Raw genomic sequence first — 23,276 nt, 5'->3', positions numbered from 1 at the left:
TCAGTTTCTGGGCTCTCTTCAACACAGATTACACTGAACACAATGTGATATCATCTCCAAAGAATGATCAGTGCCTGGAAAAACAGCGCTGGAAAGAAAAAAACGTGTGTGATTCTCAAAGAACACAATTACTTGGATTAAACTGAACTCTTAGCTTAACTATTCCACTTTTTGTAACGGTAACGACCTCTTGTATGACTGGGACAGTTGATTTTCGGGGATAAAGTTTATTTTCCAGCTTCTACCCGTGGTTTGAGAGCCCTGATGGAGCGGGAGATGTCGCAGCCAATGCAGGGGGAGAACCGCCTGGGCCCTGAGGTCCCGCCCCGCCCACAAGATGGCGGCGCAGCCCCCTCTGATTGGCCAAAGCCGCTGCCCATCAAGCCAGGGGACGGGAGCCATTGGCTGAGGCGAGAGGCCCCGCCCACCGGTTGCTTAGCAACGGTGGACGCTGGCGGCGGGGAGGGCATGGGTGCGCTGCGTTCCCGGCGTTCTGCCCCTCGCAGGGGTCCTTCCCGCCGGGAATCCTCTCCTCCCCGTCTCCTGCGCCTCGCACAGGGTCCCCACTAGGAATCCCCTCCTTGGACCTCTGATCCCTGCGCTCCCCCAGGCCCCCAAGGGGATCCTTGACCCCCCCCCCCCCCCCCCCCCCCCCGCCCTCTTCTGCCTCCTCTTGCTTTGTTCCCCCAGTGCAGCCCCCAGGCACCCACCTTCCCTCTCCCACCTCGCTCCCCCTCACTGTCCCCTCCTCTTGTCTTGCCCTTTCCCCTCAGTGCAGCCCCCAGGCACTCAGCTCCCCTCTCTCATCTCGTCCTCCCTCACTGTCCCCTCTTCTTGCTTTGTCCTCCCGGTGCAGCCCCTGGGCACCCAGCTCCTCTCTCCTTCCACAGTACCAGGCCTGGAAGGATGGAAATGTGTGTTTCACACCCCTGCCCTCACCTCCAAGGTGGCCCAGGGTCCTGCAAGCCCCTCTCCGCTCCCCTCCTGGGATGGCAGAGCTGCAGTCTGTGCCTTCCTGCTGAGAAGCATTGGGAGCATTCTCCCCAGCACTCTTCAAAGCCCGGAGTCCATTCCTGCCCTCCCTTCCCTGTGTTTGACAGCCTCCCTGGGATAGAGACCAGTTCTGGTGCATGACCCCATGTTCTGTCCCAGGAAGAATTCCCCTGTAATCTGAAACTCCCACATTTTCCCAAATTACATTGTTTCTCTAATGCTGACACCACATTTCCCTTTTAGGTATAAAATCCAAGGAAGAGTAAGTGACAGCAGCAGCAGAGATGTTCTTTGACTGAAGCTTGTCTTGTGTAGGAGATGTCACGTCCTTTCCAGACCTCAAACTACTCAACTCACAAGTGTTTAACCAGAGCCACGGCATCAGGGGATCCGGATGGGCACCAAGCATCATCTCAGGATGTGAAGCGAAGAAAAAAGCCCTCAGTGAAGTGCATGGGAGCTCCAGAGACAACAATGACCACATTAAACACCATGAAGATGTTAGAGCCACGTCAGTTAAAACCTGATAGCATGGAGACGGAAAGGATCATAACTGTCTTGAATGAGACGATTGCCAAGCTGGAGATAAGCAGTTTGATCCCATGTATTATCACCTCACTGGACAGGTTTGCTGATATGCTGGGACCTGAGATCACAGAAAACCTGATGGAGCACCAAAAGCTCTCAAACGAAATGGAGAATCTGCTTTCCAGCTTGGAAGAAGGGGACACTGTGAGAGCTGAGGAACAACAGGTCTGTCTCCACCTGCTAGAGAAACGACTGAAGTGTTCTGTTCGAAATGTCCTGAGGCTCCTGCTGGCCAACCCTCTGCTTTGCCAGACTCTGAAATATGGAGCCTTGGAGAGGGGGGAACCAGCTCAAGTGTTCATCAATGCCTTTGGGGAGTTCAGGACTTTCATACTTGAGAGACTCCTGACTAGTCCTGTGGAAGAAGTAGAAAAGATTCAGTTCATGGATGACATCTCCCTTCGGATTGAGAAAAACACTGAAGCAATCACAGCATTACAGGCAGAACTGGCAGCAGCAATCCAGACTCGAGAGGAGGAGGTATGGTATTGTGGGAATATGTTTCCTAACAAAGCGTTAGTGAAGGAAAACTTTGGTAAGCTAAAAAATGATCTGTTTCTTGCAGTTCCATAAATTATTTCTAAACCAGCTCCTAGATTTACTATAATGAAAAATGCTTGCTTGGGTTTTTTACACTTGAATTTGGCATCTTCTGAACCTGTTCTCACCAGCCAGCTTGAACAACACAAGTCCCTGAGTTTAAAAAGGAGCTGCAGGAGAGGCACAAATTGCTGCAGTGGCATTTTGGCAGGGCTGCAGTGTCAGTTGTCAGCACTAGACTTCGTTCACTGTTGATAAAATGATGGAAAGTCATCCCAGGGAGAGATTGCTCTGATTAAAACCCATTTTTAATATCTGCACTGCCTTCGCTTCTGCTTAAAACTAATGTTTTTTGTGACTCGTAGCTCTGTAATACCCGCTGCTTTAGGGCATTTGTGATTAGTATGTGGTTATAGGAACTCTTCCTTCTCTTCTGTGGAGGCCACTGAAGTGCAGACAAATAAATGGGCATTTCCCAAGCCCTTGCTGTGAGTCTGTGGGCTGCGCCAGCATCCAAGCCCCTGAACTCCTGACAAGCAACCCTTTGTTTGATGCATATGCTCTTCTTTCTCCTTCCTGCAAGAGGGGTTGAAGGGGAAGCTTTTGTCCCGTTCTTACTGCGCTGAATAGAGCTAATGGAGACAAGGGCCTGCTTTCCCCCTCCCCTCTGCTCCCTGGAGATCCATGAATCCAGGCACCTGGGATTTTTATGTGTCATAATGCACCAGCTGAGTGCTCCCGGCTGAGGATTTCTCTTGCAGGCAGCACCTGAGTTGCGTCCCCCAGGCAGTCACTGAGCCTAATCCAAAGCTCGAGGGAGCCATGGCTCGCTCCAGGGGCTCTGATTTCAGCTTTTCCTCAGATGGCAGTGCTTGTGGGTCTCGGTATGGTTTGCTAATTCCTAACTTTATTAAGAGGTTCCCGGAGGTGCAGAGAGGGAAGCTTTCCAAATCACCCTGTGTAAACCCAGCTCTGTTCCTGCAGCCAGCAGTGGCAGGGCTCTGTCTTTTGAGATCTCCTTCACCTTTCCAAGGGTGCCTTACTTCTGCCCACCTTATTTCTTGGTGCCATTTCTTTCTCTCATTTTCTGGGTCTAGATTCACAAGAAGGACAATGTGATCAAAGACCTCAAAACCAGCATTCAAGACCTGACCGAAGACTACGAGGCTGACATCCAGCAGATCAAGCAGGAGGGTGAAAGACAGCAAGAAACGGAGCTGCAAGCCTCCCAGGCCAGGTGTGCCATGCGAGAGCAGGACATTGAGAAGCTAGGAGCACAACTCAAGGCACTCGTGCTGGAGCACCGAGCATCTGAGTTGGCGCTCAGAAAGGTAAATGGGACGGGAGCTCTAGAACAGGAGATTCCAACCCTTTTGTAGTGCTGTCAGGTCTGGCTGCTGCAAGTACCGACTCAATTCCTGCGAGCCTCTGGCAGGATCCACATGCTATTTGTCGGAAGGTACCTGCTCTGTCCTCATGCTCTGCTGGTTCCAGTGGAAAGGAACCCTGCAGCGACAGCAGGGAAGTGGTCTGTTCACAGGGTCTCCTCCTGTGTGCTGACCTAGCTCTGGAAACACACAGCGCTGCAATGCCACATGCTAGAGAGGCTGTGGTCTGGTCAGGGAGCAGAGCAGCAAGGCTACAGTAAAACAAGAAAGGTGTACGGTAAGAAACAAGGGATTTGGTGTAGGCAAAGCAGAGCAAACTTAATATTGGCTTTATATAGAGCTATAGTTTAGAGTTGATTGTAGTATTCAAGGCTGAACGCAGCCAATCTTGGGAGCTAAGCAGTTCCCACTCTGTCTGGCACTTTGCTGAAGACTCAAGCCAAGGAATCGGGTTGTGCTGAATGAAGTGGAAATGTGGGATTATCATAGTGCTGAGCAGACACAGAAAGGAAATAAGGAGCAGCCCAGACCTCTGTATCAACAGCTCTGCCCCGTGCAGAACGTGCTGGTGACACGGGGCACGGGGAATCTAGAGTTTGAAAAAGAGCACTCCCCCGCTCCCCATTTTGCTCCTACTGGGTGTTTAATCCAAGCAAGCAGTGGGCTTCATGGGCAGCACAGCACACACGGGTCATGAGGTGCCTCTCACTCTTGCATTGGATGCTGTAGAGCAGAGGGGCAGTGGGGCTGGGCACTGACAAAGCATCAAACGCAGGTTGGATCTACAATACAATATCCCAAATCTACCCATTTACACCTCCCTCAATGGAGTGGCTTGATCGGGCAGTTTCATCCAAGGCCCCTGCAGTATTTGTTGGTGAGCTGCTCAGCTCATTCTAATGCTCAGGTGGATTTATTGCCCACAGAGGTCTACTTCCCCCTCCTTAGCACATCCTCCAGCCCCGAGTCGCCCAAGACCCTACTTGTGGGTCAAAATAGCTGAGGGGTGACCTTGAGATGGCCTGAGAGACCTTGGGATGTCCTGGGTCAGTGTCACACAGGAAATAACGTGGCACTTGTGATGGGCTCCAGCTTATGATTTCATGGAGCACAAATGCAACAGCTTGGGGTGAACTGCCTGTGTAGTGACCCTTATACTGTTTGTTTGAAAAGGCACCACGTTTTGAGTACTTTCTGTCCCACTCTCATGTTTAACAGCTCCCTGTTGCTCCACATTTAATTTGCCCCAGTTTGTCGATGAGTTGCCACATTCCATCAGACATGTTCATATCCTAATGCACCTTTCAGACGCGTTCCAATCCCCCAAATCCATCCTGTAAACCAAATAAGGCCCTTCTGGCCTCCGGGAATGTTCCATGAGAATCCCCAAACCAGGGCAAACAAAATACTTGGCTGCTGAAGGAAGCTTGCCACGAGGAGGAGGTGTTACACTCAAATACAAGTAATGGGGCTCAAAGCTAAGCTGTGTTCTAACTCAGGTGACTTCTTGCACCTGCAAGGAACCTGTCCCATTTTGTGTTTCAGAGGAAGTGCAGACTGGAGATGGAAATTGTGAACTGGATGCAGAAATATGATGCAGACATGGAAGAAAAACAGGTATCCAATTTAAAGTGCTTCGCTCTCCCATAATATTCAGGTAGATTTCTGTCCAAACAGACACGTGGCTCTCACACAGGAGACTGTGGGAGTGAGGAGTAGCTCTCCATCCAGTAGAAGCATCAGCTTTGGAAGGAAAGGTATCTCTGTGTTCAGCAGTTCTCTGTTGCTTTGTCTTCACGAAAAGTTACACCCATTGCTAAATCCTGCAATATTTGGATTGACTCATGCTGTCAGACAGGTCCATTTGATGCTGGGGAACAAGTTTTCCAGTTTGCTTCAATCCCCAATCTTCTTGGTTCTATCTGCCCTTGGTTTGGGGCAGAACTTGCTAAGGCAGAGACACATCACTGCTGGTTCTCCTAACCTTCTGCCTCCACATGGCTTCCTCAAAGGTGTTAGGAAAGGCACAAACTGCTGCTGAGCTTGGAAGTGCAGGAGCACAACGGAAACTCCCTGTCCTGGACCTTTTCTGGAATAACAGGGTTTGGCTCTTTCCATGCTCTCAGTGGTGTTTGGCATATTAGCCGAGTTTCAGTGCTGCTCATCTGGAAGGGCTTCTTAGCAGAGCTGTTGGCTCAGGCTCAGGGATCCATCCTTCTGCACAGGGCAGATGCAGACGGGCTTTTAACCAGCCTCTGTGTTCCCTGGTCAGTGCTCGCAGCACTCTGAGCTGTTTGCAGCACAGGGATAATTAGGAGAGTATTTTTCAGAGGAGCATGAAGATACTAGGATCTGGCATCTGGTGAAATCCCCTAGGTACTGGGCACACATCTCCTTTTGAGTCCTTTTGGAAAGACTCAGCTCCCAGTCATGGTCTTGCCTGGATTTGGGATGGGTTTAAGGACCCTCACCTAGGGATGTACAGGGAGGAGATGCTGAATGCCCTCAAAATCGCTGTACCTGGTATCTGCTGCCTTTCTAGGCTGAGTATGAAGAGGTTAATGCTGCCTACAATGAGGAGAAGGCCCAGCTGTCCCTGATGATGGAGAAACATGCTTTGCTCCTCCAGGAGTATTCTCAGATTGAGGAGGAGCGCAGGATATGTCAGGAGAAGAAGGAACAGGCTATGAAGGAGCTGGCCACCAAGAACCGTGCTGCCACCCGTATCCAGGCCTTGTGGAGAGGCTACGTGGTCCGGTCCCTTTTCAAGTCAAAGAGGAAGAAGAAGGGCAAAGGCAAGAAGGCCAGGGGCAAGAAGGCTAAGAAATAAAGGATAAAATGTGCTCGCTCTCCTCCTGGCAAAGCTGCTGGCTCTGCTGGGACTGAGCTCCTCCAGATAAAAGCATTAGATGTGAGAGAGCATTTGTATTAAGATCTTCAGTCTGGGGCTACCTCTCATCATTGGAGTACAATCAAGCAGCATTGTGGAGACATGTCTCATCATTCTGGGTCAGGCTCTGCTACCTCTGCAAGGAGAAGGATGTCTCCGGATGAAGGGATGGGGCGAAGAGCACAAGTTCCAGCCTTGTCTCCTTGTCTTTCGTTACCTGGCCCGTACCTTGCGCGTATGCCAGAGCCCCACTCTGTTCTTACAGAGTGGCAATAAAATAATTCCTGGGGGCAGAATGAAGCCTCCATCTGACAGTTTCTCCTTGTGTGGCTTTGAGAGACCATGTCTCTTTCTACAGAAGGAAGCTGCAGCACTATTGCTGCTGGTGAGTGAGGGGAACAAGTCCTGACTGGACATCAGCCCCAGCAATTGGCAGTTTTAGGCAGAGCTATCTGAAATGGGTGATGAAGGGCTGGAGCACCTCTGCTATGATATCAAGGGCTGGGGGAGCACCTTCATCCACACTTCAGCCACTTCACCCACTTGACCCTGGTGTGATCAGCCCAACCCTGCATCTCCCCTGCCTGTCACATAGGGCAGAGATGGCCAGGGACGCGTTCAGGGTCTGCGCCACAGCTGGCCGACCCCCATGAGAGCCCGGCGTGGCTGGCAGGAGCTCCCAGTGTGGCTGCCATGAGCAAGCAGGAGGAGATGTGGTGATGGGTGGGCAGTAATGCGATCAGGGGGGATCAGAGCGGATCAGGGTGATCAGAGAGCAGTGATTCCCTAGAGCATGAAGGGAAGGGGCCGTGGGGATGCAGGGATGCCTGGCGTCCTGCGGGTCCCTTTTGCATGGCGCTGGGCTCACTTTGAGAGGGGATCCCCCCTCATAAACCCAGAACCATGGGCGGTGGTTCGTCTCCCGGCACTCAGTGTGGTGAGGCCACACCTCGAATCTTGGGTTCAGTTTGGGCCCCAAGAAGGGCATTGAGGGGCTGGAGTGTGTCCAGAGAAGGGAATGGAGCTGGGAAAGGGTTCTGGGAGCAGTTGAGGGAGCTGGGGCTGTTTAGCCTGGAGGAGGCTGAAGGGAGACCTCATTGCTCTCCACAGCTCCTGGAAAGGAGGGTGTGGTGAGGTGGGTGCTGGGCTCTGCTCCCAAGGAACAAGGGATGGGATGAGAGGAAAAGGCCTCAAGTTGCTGCAAGGGAGGCTTAGCTTGGATATTGGGAAAAATTCTTTCACTGTCAGAGTGGTGAAGCTCTGGCAGAGGCTGCCCAGGGCAGTGGGGGAGTCTCCATCCCTGGAGAGGTTTAAAAGATGGGCAGACGACGTGCTCAAGGATCTGCTTTAGTAGTGGACAGGTGTGATTGGACTCAATGATCTCAAAAGTCTTTTCCAACCAAATGATCCCATGAGTCCACGACTCTAACAGCACAACCACTGCAGGCTGTGTGGTCCCCTATGCTCTCTTCCAATGCCCAGCCATGCAACCGGCTTCTTGGCCACCACCACGGCCTGCCTGGAAAGCAGGGGTGTGCCCAGTGAAGCCACGATCCCTGTGGGGGTTACGAAGTGGTGTCGGGGGCCAAAATGGATGGGGGAGAGGAGGAACGGGGACCGCCGCTACTCCCATCCCGCCGCCAGGGGGCGCCACGTGACTAGCCAGCCCATGTCACGTGATCGCGGCGTGCCTCCCCGCGTCACGTGATCGCCCCACGGCCTCCCCTAATGCACCGTGTCAACAGGTCTTGGCTCCGCGATCACGTGACGAGGCAGGCACGTGACTCCCCGGCGCGGGAGCCCCCTCTGGCGGCGGGGCGGGAACAGCCCCCGCTCTTCGTGTCACTTGATCGCCGGGGCTACACGCGTATCCTTGTGTCACATGACGGAGACAGACACCCACGCACCCGCGGGCCTCCCTTTGCCACATGACCGTGGCACTGCCACTGTAGCTCCGTGTCACGTGATCGCGGCACCCCCAGTATTGGGGCCTCATCGCGCCAGTCGCGTGTCACGTGATCGCGGCACCGCAGTACGTGCGCCCCACCCCTCCGGCCGCGTGTCACGTGACCGAGGCCCCACCCACGCTCCGCCGTGTCACGTGGCCCATCCTCACGTGACACCGCATTTCCCCCCCTCCTTCCCCCCCCCCGCGCTCCCCCCGGTGTGTCACGTGGTCGCGGCGCCGCGGGGCGGGAGCGGAGCCGCCGGTGCGCGCGAAGCTGCGGCGTCTATGGGGAAGGCGGCCGCGCTGTGCGGCGGCGGCAGCAGCAGCACCACCACCCGCGGGCTGGTTTCCCTCCTCAGCGCCGTCCCCTGCTTAGGCTGCCAGGAGCTGCCGACCATGAGCGCGGAGCCGGGGGGACGCGGTGGCGGCGGCGGTGGCGGGGGGACACCGTCGGGGACGTTGCCCGCCGCGCCGGGCTCTGACACCTACAAGGGCTGGCTCTTCAAGTGGACCAACTACCTGAAGGGCTACCAGCGCCGGTGGTTCGTGCTCAGCAACGGGCTCCTCAGCTACTACAGGTACCGGCGGGGCGGGAGCGGTGTCCCCGGGCTGCCCGGTGCCGGCGGGGTCCGTGCCGGTGTTCTCCCCCCCGAGCTGCCCGGTGCCGGCGGGATCCGTGCCGGTGTTCCCCTCCCGGGCTGCTCGGTCCCGTCTGGAAGCCGAGGCTGGCGGCATTCCTGGGAGCGGGGAGAGGCGAATGGGACCGGGGCAGAAGGGAGGAGCGGGGGCATTCCCGTTCTTTGGCCCTGGCTGGAGCTTCCCTGCTCCCGGTGCTGCCTGGCACAGGGCTGTTACCCTGGGAAGGGAGCGTTCCCGTTCCTTGGCTGTGCTGGGAGCTCCCGGTGCCGCCTGGCACAGGGCTGTTACCCTGGGAAGGGAGCATTCCCGTTCCTTGGCCGTGCTGGGAGCTCCCGGTGCCGCCTGGCACAGGGCTGTCACCCTGGGAAGGGAGCGTTCCCGTTCCTTGGCCGTGCTGGGAGCTCCCGGTGCCGCCTGGCACAGGGCTGGCACCCTGGGAAGGGAGCATTCCCGTTCCTGGCCGTGCTGGGAGCTCCCGGTGCTGCCTGGCACAGGGCTGGCACCCTGGCGGGATGCAGGCTCGGTGAGGAGTGTGTGGGTCCACAGACCAGGGGGTTGATCCAAAGCAACATTGTCTCCATGGATCCTTTTGTGTTCCTTGTGTCAGGCAGTTGGTAAAACATCAACACCCAGGTGTTGGAGGGTTTAGGTGTTTCCATCCTTCAGGAAGGATCATGGTTATTCCAGCCACTTGGAAGACAAGTGCTCTGTCACCTTCAGCATTTTGGAGCATGTGTTGACTGTATTTTAGGATGTGGAAGCGATCTGGGGTGTTGAAGGTGCTTAGGGCTTCATGAGAGGATCCATCCTCGGTGTTCCGAGCCCTAGGAGAAGGAATTCACAGGGAAGCCCAGGTGAAAGCTGGTTTTCCACCTGGCACAGTAGCGGGTCAGATGCTCGGTGGTGCTGTTGTCTACTTGGAGTTGTTTAACCCCAAACTCCAGCCAGGAAAACGCAGTTACCTCGCTGTGACCCAGCTCATTGCCTTCTAATCCTTTCTGGCTCCTGTCTGGAGCGGGACCAGCAGGGCTGTGAAAAGGCTGTTGGAGTTTAATGCTTGTAGCCATGTCAGAGTATTTGTTCTGCGTCGGTACCAAGTCTGTCGTGGGCAAACAAGTGGTTTTCTTCACTTCTTTTAGATTGGAACAAGGAGCTTTACTTTAGGAGTATTTAATCTGGTTTAGGCTGAAACAATAAACAGAAACACCCAAGGAAATGATTCGGAGTAGCATGGGAAGGAGCTGAGGTGGAGTTACTTGATGGGGCTCTTGCCAGCGCAGACCTCCAGCAGCGGCTTGGAAAAGCGATGCTGGAGGTTCTTGTGTTGTCTTTTCATCGCTTGGCTTGATGAGAATGAAATTAGTTTGTTTGGGAGTTAAGAGGACGAAAATATGGCACAGAGCATGTGGGAAAGCTTTTCTTAAATGGCGAAAAGCCTCCATGGTGTCTTCAACCAGTGCTGACTCGTGAGGTGCCAGCTCGAGCTGCTGGTTGCAGGGCAGTCTTCTCAGGTAGATGAGCGTTTTGTTGTGGTACGGCTTCTCACTGAGGGCAAGGGAGCTCCAGCGACTAAGCTGTGCGTTTTCAGTGACCTCCTCTGAGTGAGGATGCAGCTGAGTAACAAGGGGACTTCTGCTTCTTCAGCTTCAGGCAGAGGATTTGGGAGATAACTTGTACAAAGGTGTCATGCTGTTGTGAGCCACGTGTCTCGCTTTCTGCTGGCTCTGTGAGATCATCCCAGCTCCAAGATGCACGGCAGAATTTTCCTGTTCTGCCTTTGCTGCTAAAGGCTTTGCAAATCGTAGAATTGTGGAATGGTTTGGGTTGGAAGGGAACTCAAAGCCCATCCAGTTTCACCTCCTGCCATGGGCAGGGACACTTCTCACTGAATCAGGTTGCTCCAAGCCCCATCCAACCTGGCCTTGAACACCTCCAGGGATGGGAGGTTGCCACCACTGCTCTGGGCAACCTGGGCCAGGGCCTCCCCACCCTCATTGTGAAGAATTTCTTCCTAAGGTCTAGTGTAAATCTTGCGCTTTGCAATTTAAAGCCATTCCCCTTCATCCTGTCCCTGCCCTCTCTGATCCAGAGCCCCTCCCCAGCTCTCCTGGAGCCCCTTTCAGCACTGGAAGCTGCTCTAAGGTCTCCCCACAGCCTTCTCTTCTCCAGGCTGAACAACCCCAACTCTCTCAGCCTGTCCTCATACAGGAGGTTCTCCAGCCCTCTCATCATCTCTGTGGCCTCCTCTGGACTCGCTCCAACAGCTCCGTGTCCTTCCTGTACTGAGGATTCCAGAACTGAATGCAGAGTTTTCTTTCCAAATGGAGTATTTGAGGTCTCCAGTATTGTTGTGAAACCTGTGAAGACATCAAACCTTCCTGCCAGCAAAGCTTCCCTCTATGTCGTGTGCTTTTGCTTTCCATTCCCTACTCTGAACCTGTGGATAATGGTATCTAGTAATTCTTGGTGACTTCTGTGGTGCCCTCTGGAGTGAGGTGGGTGGGTTTGGGAACTCCAGAAGCCCCACAGCAAAGTAGTTGGGCCAATTTGGTTGCCCTCAGTTCTTCTTTTCAGGTTATTTTTTTTGGCTAAGTTTTGTGGCTGACTTGAGAATCTGCAGCACCGAGGTGATGCAGGGGTCAGAGTGCAGTTCAGGGGGGTCACAACTGGTCTGCTTGACTCACTAAGATCACAATTCTCCTCCTAAACTGCTCTGGCCAGCTGCCACCTACAGATTTCTCATTATCTGTAATTAGTGTGCCTCTATGTGAGAATCCGATCACCTTGAGCGGATAAGTGTTTTCAAGGAGATTAGAGAGGATCGTTAGGTGAGTATTAATCAAAGACTGGCATTGGATCTTGTGATCAGCGCTCCAGATGAGTGATGCCTTCTCCAAGCAGCCTTCTCCTCTTTGGAAGAGCTGGAGTTTGGAGTTGTCTCCTCTGGAGATTTGGTCCGTAGCCTGTTCCTTGTGGGTCAGGTTCCTTCAGCAGCCCTTTCTGTGGTCACAGGACATCATGGCTCCGGCAGTGCCAGAGGGAGAAGGAGAAAACACTTCACGCTGTGTGAGATTTGGTCATTGTGAAGTTGAAATCTTCTTGCCAGAAAGCAGCTTTAGCTCCCCTTGCTGCATCTGCTCCTGGAGGAGCGATGAGGTTAGTTCAGCTGCCTTGTCTGTGTTATCCTGCAGCTTCATTCCCTACAAAAGCTGTGTCTCCCAGAGCAGCATTCCTCACCAGCTTTGTTTATCCACTGGTTAACTCTTGGTTAGCCTTGCAAGGTCTGGAGTGCAACCCAGAGGGGTTTATCCTGCATTGTGTACTGAGACTGTGGCTGAAACCACAGAGGGTGAGTGCAGGCGGGAGCTCGGAACTGCTGCTGGTACCAGAGCTGAGGGCTTCCAGGAGGGACCTTGGGATTCTTGCATCCAGTATCTGCTGGATGTGGGGCCATCCTGTGACTTTGCTGAGGACTTTGAGCTGCTAGGGTTGAAAGTCTCTGAGGTCTGAGATTACATAGCCCCTCTGGGCCATCCACGGGAGAAATGGTTCCTTGTGTTTAGCTGGTACATTGTGAAATGAGGAGAGGGAGACTCCTGGAACGGTTTGTGTAATGGCAGGAGTACTTGAAAAACCCTGCCTGTCGTTCCTGGAGTGCAGGAGTGTGTGGGCTCCAAGGACAGCCCTGCAGCTGCACGGAGGCTTTATGCCGCTTGTTTTTAAACAATGCTTTAATAATTCCTGTTCCTAGTCATCTTGTTTTCACATGTATCTATATGGTGCTTTGCTGTTGATCACCGCTTAGCGTTTGTCTGGTTTAGAGGAAGCTCCTCTGTGCTTTGTGGCTGGGGACGGTGCTTGTGCAGGGCTCAGCATGTCAGAGCAGCACTTGGCGCTCCTGTGGTGCGAGACGAGCGATGCTGGTTGCCAGGCTGCTTGTGCCAGGCTTGATTGCTCTGCTCCTGGCTCAGCACTGCTGTGAGGGAGTTGGGCTTGCGTGACTTCACACATCGACTTCCACCGATGCTGTAGGAGAGCAGGAGATGCAGACCGTGGTCCTTGAGGCTGTTGTCATCACAGCCTGATCGTTGGCGCTGTGTAAAGACTTTACGTCTGTGCCTTCGGTTGTAGCATCGCGCCAGGCTCTGTTTGCTGGTTGCAAACTGCCAACAAGAGCTATGAGCTGTCTTGATTACAGCTGGTATTGCTCTCTCGAGATTGATTGCACCATGAACGTTGAGGTGATGTCACTTGCACTGCAGTTTTAGTCCCTGGAGCTATTTGTGGATATGAAGCACATTTGTGGGCTCAGCTGCTGGGATGCTTATGAGAGAGTAAATGCCGATCACCCATTTCTGGTCTCTTTTTCCAGCTTGTCTTGCTGAAGAACACGAGGGTGCAGTTGTGCCTTTGCTGTAGCCTTCCTGGGTCACTGCTCCAGTCCTGCGCTGCTTGGGTCCTGCGCGGCTCCCATGCGTTGCTGGTAGCTGCTGCTCAGCTCTGCCTTTTGCAGCGGAGGGCTTGTGTGGGCTGGCGGCTGCTTTGTGACGGTGGTAGCTTTGCTTGCCTCTGAGGAGCTGTGATCCTTCAGGAGGGTGGTTTGTTGGGGTGGTCCTTTGGCGGTGCTGCCAGGCAGGCTGGAGGAGCAGAGGGCCATCTCCTCTGGCCCAGGTGTGCAGAGGTGACAGGCATCACCTGCCTTGTGGCCGCAGCTCCTGTCCCTGTCATTTCCCAGGGTAACGTATTCAGTCCTGATCTATTCGGCTCCAGCACAGGTTTAAGTTTGTGCTTTGTGGTCTACGATGCCTGTGCTGAGTCAGTGGAGGTGGAGCTGATCTCTCTTGTCAGACGCGATGTGAGGAACATGCTGTGGTTTTCCTTGCAATATCCCTTCTGGCCTGCCTGCCTCCTTTCCCAAGAAGAGTTCCCAATCAGCACGACCTGTGATGTTCAGAGCACTGTATCTCCTTTCCGAATGAGATGGACTTTCATTATCTCAGTTGGTTTTCATGTTGCAGCAGGCCGGGCTGTTGGGTTACACTGTTCTGTATTGTTTTGTGCTCACATAAAAACTGCGTTGTACCTGGGGAACTTGTTTGGGTCATTTTAGATGACTGAAGTATGCAGTGATATCAGAGCCCTCTGCTTCTTGCAGGTCCCTTTGGATCTTGTGCTGATGGCCAACAACCCAGGTCATCACCCTGAAACTTGAGTTTCAAACGGTTTCAAACCGCTGTCTGGTGCGCAGCAGCTCGCTGGGCTGTGGATCCTGGATCCTTGTCATAGAATCATAGAATAGTTTGGGTTGGAAGGGACCTTAAAGATCTCCTAGTTCCAACCCCCTCTGCCATGGGCAGGGACACCTCCCACTGGCTCAGGCTGCCCAAGGCCCATCCAACCTGGCCTGGAACACCTCCAGGGATGGGGCAGCCACAGCTTCCCTGGGCAACCTGTTCCAGTGCCTCACCACTCTCGTGGGGAAGAAATTCTTCCTAATGTCCAGTCTAAATCTGCCCCTCTCCAGTTTATACTCATTGCCCCATGTCCTGTCACTCCAAGCCTTTGTGAACAATCCCTCCACAGCTTTCTTGTAGCCCCTTTCAGATACTGGAAGGTCACTATAAGATCTCCTTGGAGCCTTCTCTTCTCTTCTCCAGGCTATCCCCTGAACAGGATAGTGCTCCAAAACCTGATCCGGCCAGAGGGGTTAAATTTCCCTTCAGGGCCTTATTATGCCGTTCAATTATTTTAATTGTTCCTATGGCACTTTGGCGGCGATCGTGCTGTATTTTATATCAGCCTTTGTTTGGTTTCAATCAAAAAGCTTATTTAATAATTAATTACTTAATATTTCTATGTCTGACAAGGGCAGGCAGGCAGGGAGAGTTAAAAGCCGGAGGACAAGGAGGCTGGATGTGCTGGATGCGCTGCTGCTGTCGGGTCAGTGATTGCTGACTCAGATGCTGTGCCGGGTGCCAGCGCGGAGCCTTCGGGCCAGGGACAGTCAGCTTTCGGAATTAGAGGTGCCAGTTGAAAGCCTGGCACTGTGGTGCGATTCCATTGGCAGCGGCAGCCCTGGGGGAAAAGCAGGACATGTCTGCTCCCTGGTCATGTCCCAGGCGCTCCTGCAATTCACTGCACCTCTGAGCACAGGGTTGGGATGTGGCTGCTGCTCTCCTGCTGTGCTGGGTGATGTTGTTCGGAGCCGTACAGCGCTGCTGAGCTCTGGGTTTGTCCTGTTTGCAGTGCTCACATGGGCAGCGAAGAACCCTTGGCAGGGGCAGCGCCGCTGACCGGTTTTCACGTGTTGGCAAGGAGTTGTTGTGCATGTTCGCCTGCATCCAGCACCCTTCCCTCCTCACCTGCTTGCGCTGAACTGCATCTCTCTCGCTGAACTCATCTCTCATCATCTCTCTGGTTTGATTTCTTTTTCAGTCATTTAGCTCTTTCTGCTTTGGGACGCGCATCCCTGCTGTGACTCATGGGGGAGGGCTTTCAATCCCTAAAAATAGTTCTAATTCCCCCAGTCTTTCTGTGTGACAAGCGCTTTCTGGGCACACGCGGCCGTTCAAAGCCGCTTCTGCAGCACATGTGGAGGTGGATACGGTGAGGTGGGAGTCTGTGCTGTTCTCTCCTCCTTTAACACAAAGCAGGGATTATTATGCTGCTGTTTGTTGCCAGAGCAGGTTCCTGCAAAGCACTGTATGAGAGATGGAGCAGGGAAACGTTGTCCTTGGCCCCATATCACTGCTTGGTGCGTAAGATCATCTTACTTGAGCCTTGCTGATCGGTGTGGATACCTGAACACTGTGGCTACAGGGTCATTCAGAGAGCAGCAAAGTGTTTCTTTCCTTGGCATTGCTGTCAGACATGATAACGGGCTTGTTGTAACCCCAGATGGGCAGCAAAGCTGCTTTGGGAAGGCGCTTGGCCTCCTGCTGCTGGGGAATGCGTTCCCATGACTTCCTTCAACCTTCAGGGATGCTCCCTGCAGCGTTCGGAGCCGACGGGCTGTGAGAGCAGCCGTGTTCTCAGGGCTGCAGTGATGTGTGCTTCCCCGCTGCCTTGGTGCTCTGTGTCTGTTGCTCATCTGCACATGGAATTCATGTTTGTTCCAGCAGAAAAGACCCATCCCAGCTAATTTGCTGGTGCTGTGAGCCTTCACAACTTTCTGAGTGTTTCTTTCTCTGTGAAATGAAGAGATGAACCAAACCTTTTCCAAGTCTTCCCAACTGTGGTGCTGCCCTCAAACTGTTTTCCCCAGAGCCTGCTTTTGTGTAGGTCACCATCCACTGGGAAAGAGGTCTACTTCAGCCTCTCTGGTCCCTTTGTTTCACTCTATGGGAAAAGCAGTAAAGACTTCTGTTTGGAGTGGAAAACCTATGGATACCAGAGTTTTAAGTCTGGAGGTTGACTCGCAGAGGTCTAGCAGGTTGTTCAGCCAGTTTTTTCCTCCCTGCAGCCCTGAGTTGTCACTGAGTGCCTTTAGAGGATGCAGCACTGTGTCACGGCTCAGATCAGGGCTGTAATTACAGGGTTGGAGTGAATTCTGCTCCACATCTGAAGCCCTAGGCTCCCTTTACAGCACAGCAATGAAACATCTCTCTGGCTGCCTGTATCTAATATTCCCCATTCTGGGGACGTTGCAGGTTAATGTATTACCTGTCATCCCTGCCGCAGAGACAGCACGGAGCACATGCCCTGGGAATGAGGCTGATTCCATCAGGGCTTTCAAATTTGATTCTCAGTGCACCGAGCCTGTAAGAGGCTTAATGGCTGTGAGGGTCAAATTCTGCCCTCAGTGTGGATGGGGCCGTGGGAGCTTTAGGGGGAAAAAACCCAGTTGATGCTGCAGGGAGGCAGTGACGTGTTTGTAGCACGGTGCTGGGAGCGCAGCACCAAAGCTTTCTTGTGCGGCGCGGCAACTGTGCTGCTCCCTGGGGGTCTCGGGGTAAGGTGCGATGGTTGGAATGGGAGCTGTGTAACTGTTCATGTAGTTTGGCTTTGATGATGTTGTGAACTTGGACTGAGGGGTTTCCATGAGGAAGGTTTGCAATTCCTGTAGTTTTAGGAATGAGGATTTTTAGAGTAACTGGCTTAAATGCCGATAGCAAGCTGGCTTCTGACCACAGCAGGCGTTACCGTACCCTGGAGCAGGGCATCGCCACAGGTACGGAAGGAGTTGTGTTTTTGTCTTGCGTTTAACACACCGTTCTTGATATGTTTTGCTGTTTTTTCATTTGCCTTGTAAAGGCAAAGTCCTTTGTCTCCCTGTGTCCTGAAGTAAACTCCGCTCTCACCATTGGGTGTGTCTTTAATTTACAAGTTATGGTTTATTTATGGACCTGCTGGTTTACCTGTGCTGCTGACTTTACATAGAATCATAGAGTCACAGAATCACGGGGTTGGAAAAGAGCTCTGAGATTGAGTTCAACCATAAACATAACATACAGTTAACTAAGTGCTGGTAGCCCATGAGGAGTGTGTGTTTGCCAGCAGGAATGCCTTTAGAGATATTCCCTCCTCCGACAGGACTAAGGGATAAGGTTTTATTGATCAGTGTTGTGCTGCTCAGACCTGGGATTGATTGCTTTGGTTGCCAGAGGGTGGACGTGGCTCCAGGTCCCACGTCATCCTGGGAGCTGGAGCTGATGCTGTGTGGAAGACTAGATGGAGAAAGGTTGTTAGGTGAGCTCGTGCCTCCTCCTGCTGCTGCATTGGTCAAGGTTCTCTGGTAGGAATTGCTTTGAGTAAATGAGCCACACTGCATCAGGTCTTGCATCAAAATACCCTCTTGGCTTTCCAAGGTGAAACTGGAGGAGCAGGCAAGAGTCACAGGTGAATTATTGATGCTCAGCTTGCACTGTGTGCCTTTTCCCCTCCTGCTGAGCTTATTTTCATCAGGTGGAAGGGAACAGTAGGAAAGCAGGACCTAGACTTGCTGTGGGACCAGCCAGTTGAGATGTGATGGGTTTTCAGAGTGGTGGGCTTTGCTTGGCCTTGCAAACCTGCCTTTCACCCTAAAGGTTCTTGCTTTGAGTGCTGATCAGAGAAAACGTAGAGAGGATTTGCACTGGACAAAGCAGCATGGCAGTGTTGTGTGGTGTCTTGAAGGTCAGTTTGTAACCTGGGGATGGAAACCTGGCAGAAATGCTTAAAATCACTGCCAGATTCAGTCATTGAAATGAGTGAAGGCAACTTTCATCTCTTTAATATGACCTCAAATGGGGTTCCTGCTGTGCCATGGTTTTCAGCAGAAAGAGGAGAGATTGAGATGAGATCTTGGGAAGAAATGTTTTGCTGTGAGGGTGGGGAGGCCCTGGCCCAGGTTGCCCAGAGAAGTGGTGGCTGCCCCATCCCTGGAGGTGTTCAAGGCCGGGTTGGATGGGGCTTGGAGCCCCTGATCCAGTGGGAGGTGGCCCTGCCCATGGTAGGGGGTTGGAACTGGATGGGCTTTGAGGTCCCTTCCAACCCAAACCATTCCATGATTCGATAGAACATCGTTCTCCTTTTCCTGTTTTCACTCTGTTTTTCCTGCTCTGGTCCAGTACCCGTCTCCTGCCGCTATCTATGTTGGCTCTCTGCTCTCTTTGTTCAGTTGAATTCTCCTGATCAGCAAACAGAAGCCTCTTTTGTTCTGTCTCAAGCAGTCTGATTCTGAAATCATTAGAGAGGCAGAGGCATCAGACGTTCAGAGGAGAGAAGCAATCAATGCGTCTCCTGGAGATGAATGTTGCTGAGCCTGACGTCTAAAATAAACTATCCCAGCCCTGTCGTGTTGAGGGGAGCTGCTAGGCATAACGTCTTAGGCACTTGGGGTGCAGAGTTTGATGCTCCTTTGCCTTTATGATACGCGTGCTGCAGACTTCTTCGGAAGTGCCTTGGCTTCCCAAGTGGCTGCTGAAATCATAGAATCGCTTGATTGGAAAAGACCTTTGAGATCATTGAATCCTACCGTAAGTGTCCACTGCTAAACCAGATGAGCACTTCATCTACCTGTCTTTTAAACACCTCCAGAGATGGGGACCAGACCACCTTCCTGGGTGGTCTGCCAGTGCCTCTGCCAGTGCCTTAGAACCCTTTTGGTGAAGAAATTTTTCCTAGTATCCAATCTAACCCTTTCATGCTGCAACTTGAGGCCGTTTGCTCTCATCCTATCGTCTGTCACTTTGGAGCAGATACCAGCACCCTCCTCACCGCACCCTTCTTTCCAGGAGCTGCAGAGAGCGATGAGGTCTCCCCTCAGCCTCCTCTTCTCCAGGCTAAACAGCACCTGGTCTCTCAGCCACCTCTCATAAAGCTTGTTCTCCAGCCCTTTCCCAGCTCCATTCCCTTCTCCAGACGTGCTCCACTGCCTCAATATCCTTCTTGGAGTGAGGGGCCGCAGACTTGAACACAAGATTTGAGGTGTGAATGAAGGGCAGTGGCTTGGAATGCTGCTTCTGCTTTAGTAGATGTGAACCCTGCCCGCGTGGAGAGGCATGGGCTGGCAGCTGCTTCTCCTTGGGAAGATGTTCTGGGTGGCTGTGGGGAGGCTGCGCAGCCGCCAGCGGAGCTGGGAGCCAGGGGGAGGGGAGAGAGGCCTTTGGACTGTGCTGAAGCACCTCCAGTATTTCTGCATTCAAAAACTCCAAGCGTCTTATTGCGCCACGGCAGTTTTCTTGCAACACAGCACACTAAAATAACCCTGAGAGTCTGGTTTGAGACGTTGGGAAACTCGCTTAAAGCTGTGACTGCTCCTTGTCCAGGCGTGAGCAGCCCTTGGGGATGGCCCTGCCTTCACCTTCCCGCTTGGCCATGCCTTTAACTCTTCCATTCCTGGCAACCCGTGGTCAATATCCATAGGATTTTGGCAGGAAACATAGAGCCCTGAACGCTGATCCGGATGGAGAACGTTGGAAGGACTTGCATCCCCAAGGCAGATTTCTGGGAGCACCTGTCTGTGTGCTGTATGGTGGTGTATTCCATGGTGTCCTCAGTCCGTCTGCTATGCTGGGATTTACTCTGTGAAGGTCAATGCAGGAACAGTCTTGCCCGTGCTGGCTTGTTGTTTGGGAGTTTTGTGACAAATCATAGTATACGGTATAAACTATAGATATTAATGCAATATATTAGTGATAAAACAGCATATATGATAGAGTATATCGGAGTTCTGCCACAAAAAAAACCCTGAGATTGTGCCTGTAAATCTTTTTCTTTAATGAATTAAGTAAACCTACTTCTGCTACCTTCACAACAGCTCCCTTCTGAGCTGACACACGGCTGCACAGGGTGTTGCCAACGCTCCGAGCCATTCTGCAGTCCGTTTTCTGAAAGGCTGTTGAGGTTCCCCATCAGTGTTTGCTTTCACATCCACAAAAACTGGGTTCCTGTGAGCACCACCTGGATCTTTGGGATCTCTTCACCGTCAGACTCAATGATGGAAAAGTTTCTGTTGTGGATTTTTTCTGTTTTACAAGAAACTGGATGTTCACTTGTTCATTCTTGCACAGTGATATTTCCAATCGAGGGTAAGAAAATGTCTCTATATGAACCCACATCCACTCTAATGAGCTGAGCTGTGTCTCACTATGACAGGTCAGAACATGTTCCATACTCATCTCTTGTCTTTTCCCTCCCACTCTTCATTCCCGAGCTATAGGATTGGTCTTGCTTTTTTTGTGTCGGACCTTATATACACAAACCCCCTAAATTCAATACTTCGATCTGAGCATTGTAACTTTTATCTGTGTCTCATCCTTGATTGGCCTGACTGACCCTGACAAGCAGCCTTCATCTGAGCAGGCTGATGGCAATGACAATGTTCTGATGTGCAAAAAATGATGAGCAGAGCTCTTGGTGCACTGATGCTGAGGGGCTGTGAGCTCTTGGTTTTGCAGGTGAAGCAGGTGAGATGTCAGCCCTGCCCAGCAGGGGTTGGCCGAGGTCACTGAGGCATCTGCAGGACTTCATCCAAGAGATCCACCAGCCTGAATCATTGGCCAATAAGCAGTTAACTTGCAATTTCTATTTTAAAAAATGCTCTTGGTGTCTCCTGCACTGAAAGGCCAGCTGCCAAGTATTTTATTTTTGGGGGAGTGTCGAAAGGAATGGGAAAGGTCTTGCACTGTCACACTGCCTCAGACACATTGCAGCCGTGCTTTAAGTTCCTGCCTGCATTTTCCCCGCTATTGCATCAGTTCTTATGGAAAAAAACTGCTCTTGGCGGGGTAGCTGTGACCGCTACCCTCCTCAGGAGTGTGTCCTTGAAGGACCGTTGGGGTTGTTCAGCCTGGCGAAGAAAAGGCTGCAGGGAGACCTTAGAGCAGCTTCCGGTACTGAAAGGGGCTGCAGGAAAGCTGAGAAGCAGCTCTTCATGAGAGAGTGCAGGGGTAGAAGGAGGAGGAATGGTTTTGAGCTGAAAGAGGGGAGATCGAGATGAGATCTTAGGGAGAAATGTTTTGCTGTGAGGGTTGCGAGACCCTGTCCCAGGTTGCCCAGAGCAGTTGTGGCTGTCCCATCCCTGTAGTTCAAGGCCAGGTTGGATGGGGATTGGAGCAACCCAATGCTGTGGGAGGTGTCCCTGCCCATGGTAGGTTGCTTGAACTTTGGGGATTCGTCCCTTTCTTGTACATGTTTGTGGTTACCTGCACGTACGCTGAGCCAAGGTTTTATCCTTGGGAACAACATCAGGCAGCGAGTCAGAGAGGAGCCTACATGGGAGGGAATGCAGTGCTTTCAGAGTGCAGGTAGGGAGTGCTGAGGGTGATACTGGTGTGCCCAGTATTGGGGAAAACTGTTTTCTGCGAGCTTTCATTGTGTTGTCCAGTGGTGTCACCGGTGTCAGCTGCAGCTCCACTGTAGAGCCCAGCTTGGCGCAGCCTTTCTGTGTCCGGCTGTGCAGCCACAGCTTTGCTAAAGCTGCCAACCTAGTGTTTGGGATTTTTCGGATAAGGTAGACAATGGTGTGTGATGTCTGCTGGATTGGCTACGGGCTGTCTGCTGTAAATGGGACTCTTGGTGCTCTGGGGTGCTCCCATGGGGATCCTTCTGGCCTCACTAGGATGTTTTCCCAAGCAGGCATACTTTGCTTTGCTGCCCCTGCACTGAACTCCTTTAATTCTGCTCCTCTTGGAAGAGGAGTGAAAGCCCCTTTTTGAGATCTTGGAGAAAAGCTGCAATTGTAGGTGTCCCACCAGTGTGGAGAGTGTCTCCTTCCCTACAGAAGAGGTGATGGATCACCCTGAGGAGCAGTGAAACCGCTCAATGAAACCCCAGCTCCAAGAGCTCTTCCTGAATGCCTCTGTTTACAGTGCTGATCTTCTTATCAGCTGAGGCCACCAGCAGCCTCTCCATGGTGGGGAGGAGATAGCACTGCGTGATGGGAGGAGTGGGGCAGCTTGTTTGTAAACTGGGTTTGTTTTTCCATTAACCCCAGCACCCATCCCTTTCCCAGAGCCGGTCTCACTCTTGCCGATAGCTGCGTGTTGGCTTACAGATTTTATCCTGCTGAGGTTTCCTGGCAGAAAACCTGCACTAGGCGCATGGGAGAGCCTGGAATGTATTCTGAAGCTGATCTCAAGCAATATGCCTCTGAACGGATCACTCATGGAGGATTTGGGGTGGAAGTGGTGTTGGGGGAGCCCAGTGGAGCAGAACCTCCCTGTCCTCTTTGGGGGAAGGGAACCAGGTCACCTCTATGTGTTTTGGTGTGGTTCTGATATTGGCAGTAAAGGTATTCCTAGCTCTGTGTGCATTTCTATATGCGTTACACACTGTTTTCTCAAGGAACAAGAGGCCCTCTGCTCGAATATGTTGTGTATTGGGAGGAGATGCCTGTTGCCAAGCGAGTTGTTGTGTTCTGGCCAGCAGCTCCACTGCATTTTTATTAAAGAAAAGCAGCAGGGGAGAAGCCTTGGTGGCTTCTGAAATGTTTCAGCTTGGCAGCGTTGTTGGTTTTCTTGACCTGATCACCTATTAAACCCGTGCACTTTGCCAGCAGTGGGTTTCCAGACTCGCTGTTACACTGGAGATGCTCTGACCTGACAGCGCTGATGTTGGCAAGATGTGCTCACAAGGTTTTGTGTGGAACCTCTCTGGTTCATGGTGTCAGGGATGAGTGCGGTGCTGTGTCTTGTGCTGCAGCACGTGGCTGGGAATGTCTTCCTGACAAATTAGCTTCCCTGAGCTCCCTTGAAGGTTATCTTTTCTCTCTGTGAAGCATGGAGACCCAAGATCAATTTGGAAATGAGGGGAACCAAAAGAGTCTTCTAGGTTTCTCCTTGCAGAGGCTGACCCTGCATCGGGGTCG

At 52.4% G+C, this 23,276-nt stretch overlaps 2 protein-coding genes across 7 annotated transcripts in view; both read left to right on the top strand.

The window, feature by feature from the left end:
- Positions 1-6,677, top strand: IQCD (IQ motif containing D). Of its 2 annotated transcripts, none has more exons than XM_054082458.1 (5): positions 1-104; positions 1,237-2,061; positions 3,219-3,452; positions 5,055-5,126; positions 6,052-6,677. In XM_054082458.1, the coding sequence occupies exons 2-5, from the start codon at positions 1,312-1,314 to the stop codon at positions 6,337-6,339; spliced, it is 1,344 nt and encodes a 447-aa protein (XP_053938433.1). In that variant the 5' UTR covers positions 1-104; positions 1,237-1,311; the 3' UTR covers positions 6,340-6,677. The 2 variants fall into 2 exon arrangements, with proteins under 2 accessions (XP_053938433.1, XP_053938434.1); XM_054082459.1 differs by lacking the exon at positions 1-104 and adding an exon at positions 741-1,126.
- Positions 6,678-8,560: 1,883 nt separating this feature from the next.
- The window catches only part of OSBP2 (oxysterol binding protein 2), a 76,806-nt gene continuing 62,090 nt past the window's right edge, over positions 8,561-23,276 (top strand). For 2 of the 5 annotated variants that reach the window (XM_054082424.1, XM_054082423.1), the window contains exon 1: positions 8,561-8,925. In XM_054082424.1, the coding sequence (XP_053938399.1) occupies positions 8,633-8,925 (293 nt within the window). In that variant the 5' untranslated portion in view covers positions 8,561-8,632. Of the gene's footprint in view, positions 8,926-12,028; positions 12,143-22,475; positions 22,701-23,276 lie in introns of those variants that run through there. The other 3 variants (XM_054082427.1, XM_054082425.1, XM_054082428.1) reach the window with 3 other exon arrangements.

The sequence above is a fragment of the Cuculus canorus genome, chromosome 17 (assembly GCF_017976375.1).
Source record: "Cuculus canorus isolate bCucCan1 chromosome 17, bCucCan1.pri, whole genome shotgun sequence".
NCBI classification, from domain to species: Eukaryota; Metazoa; Chordata; class Aves; order Cuculiformes; family Cuculidae; genus Cuculus; species Cuculus canorus.
Note: the sequence above shows the minus strand (reverse complement) of the source record. Positions and strands in the feature narration are given on the sequence as shown.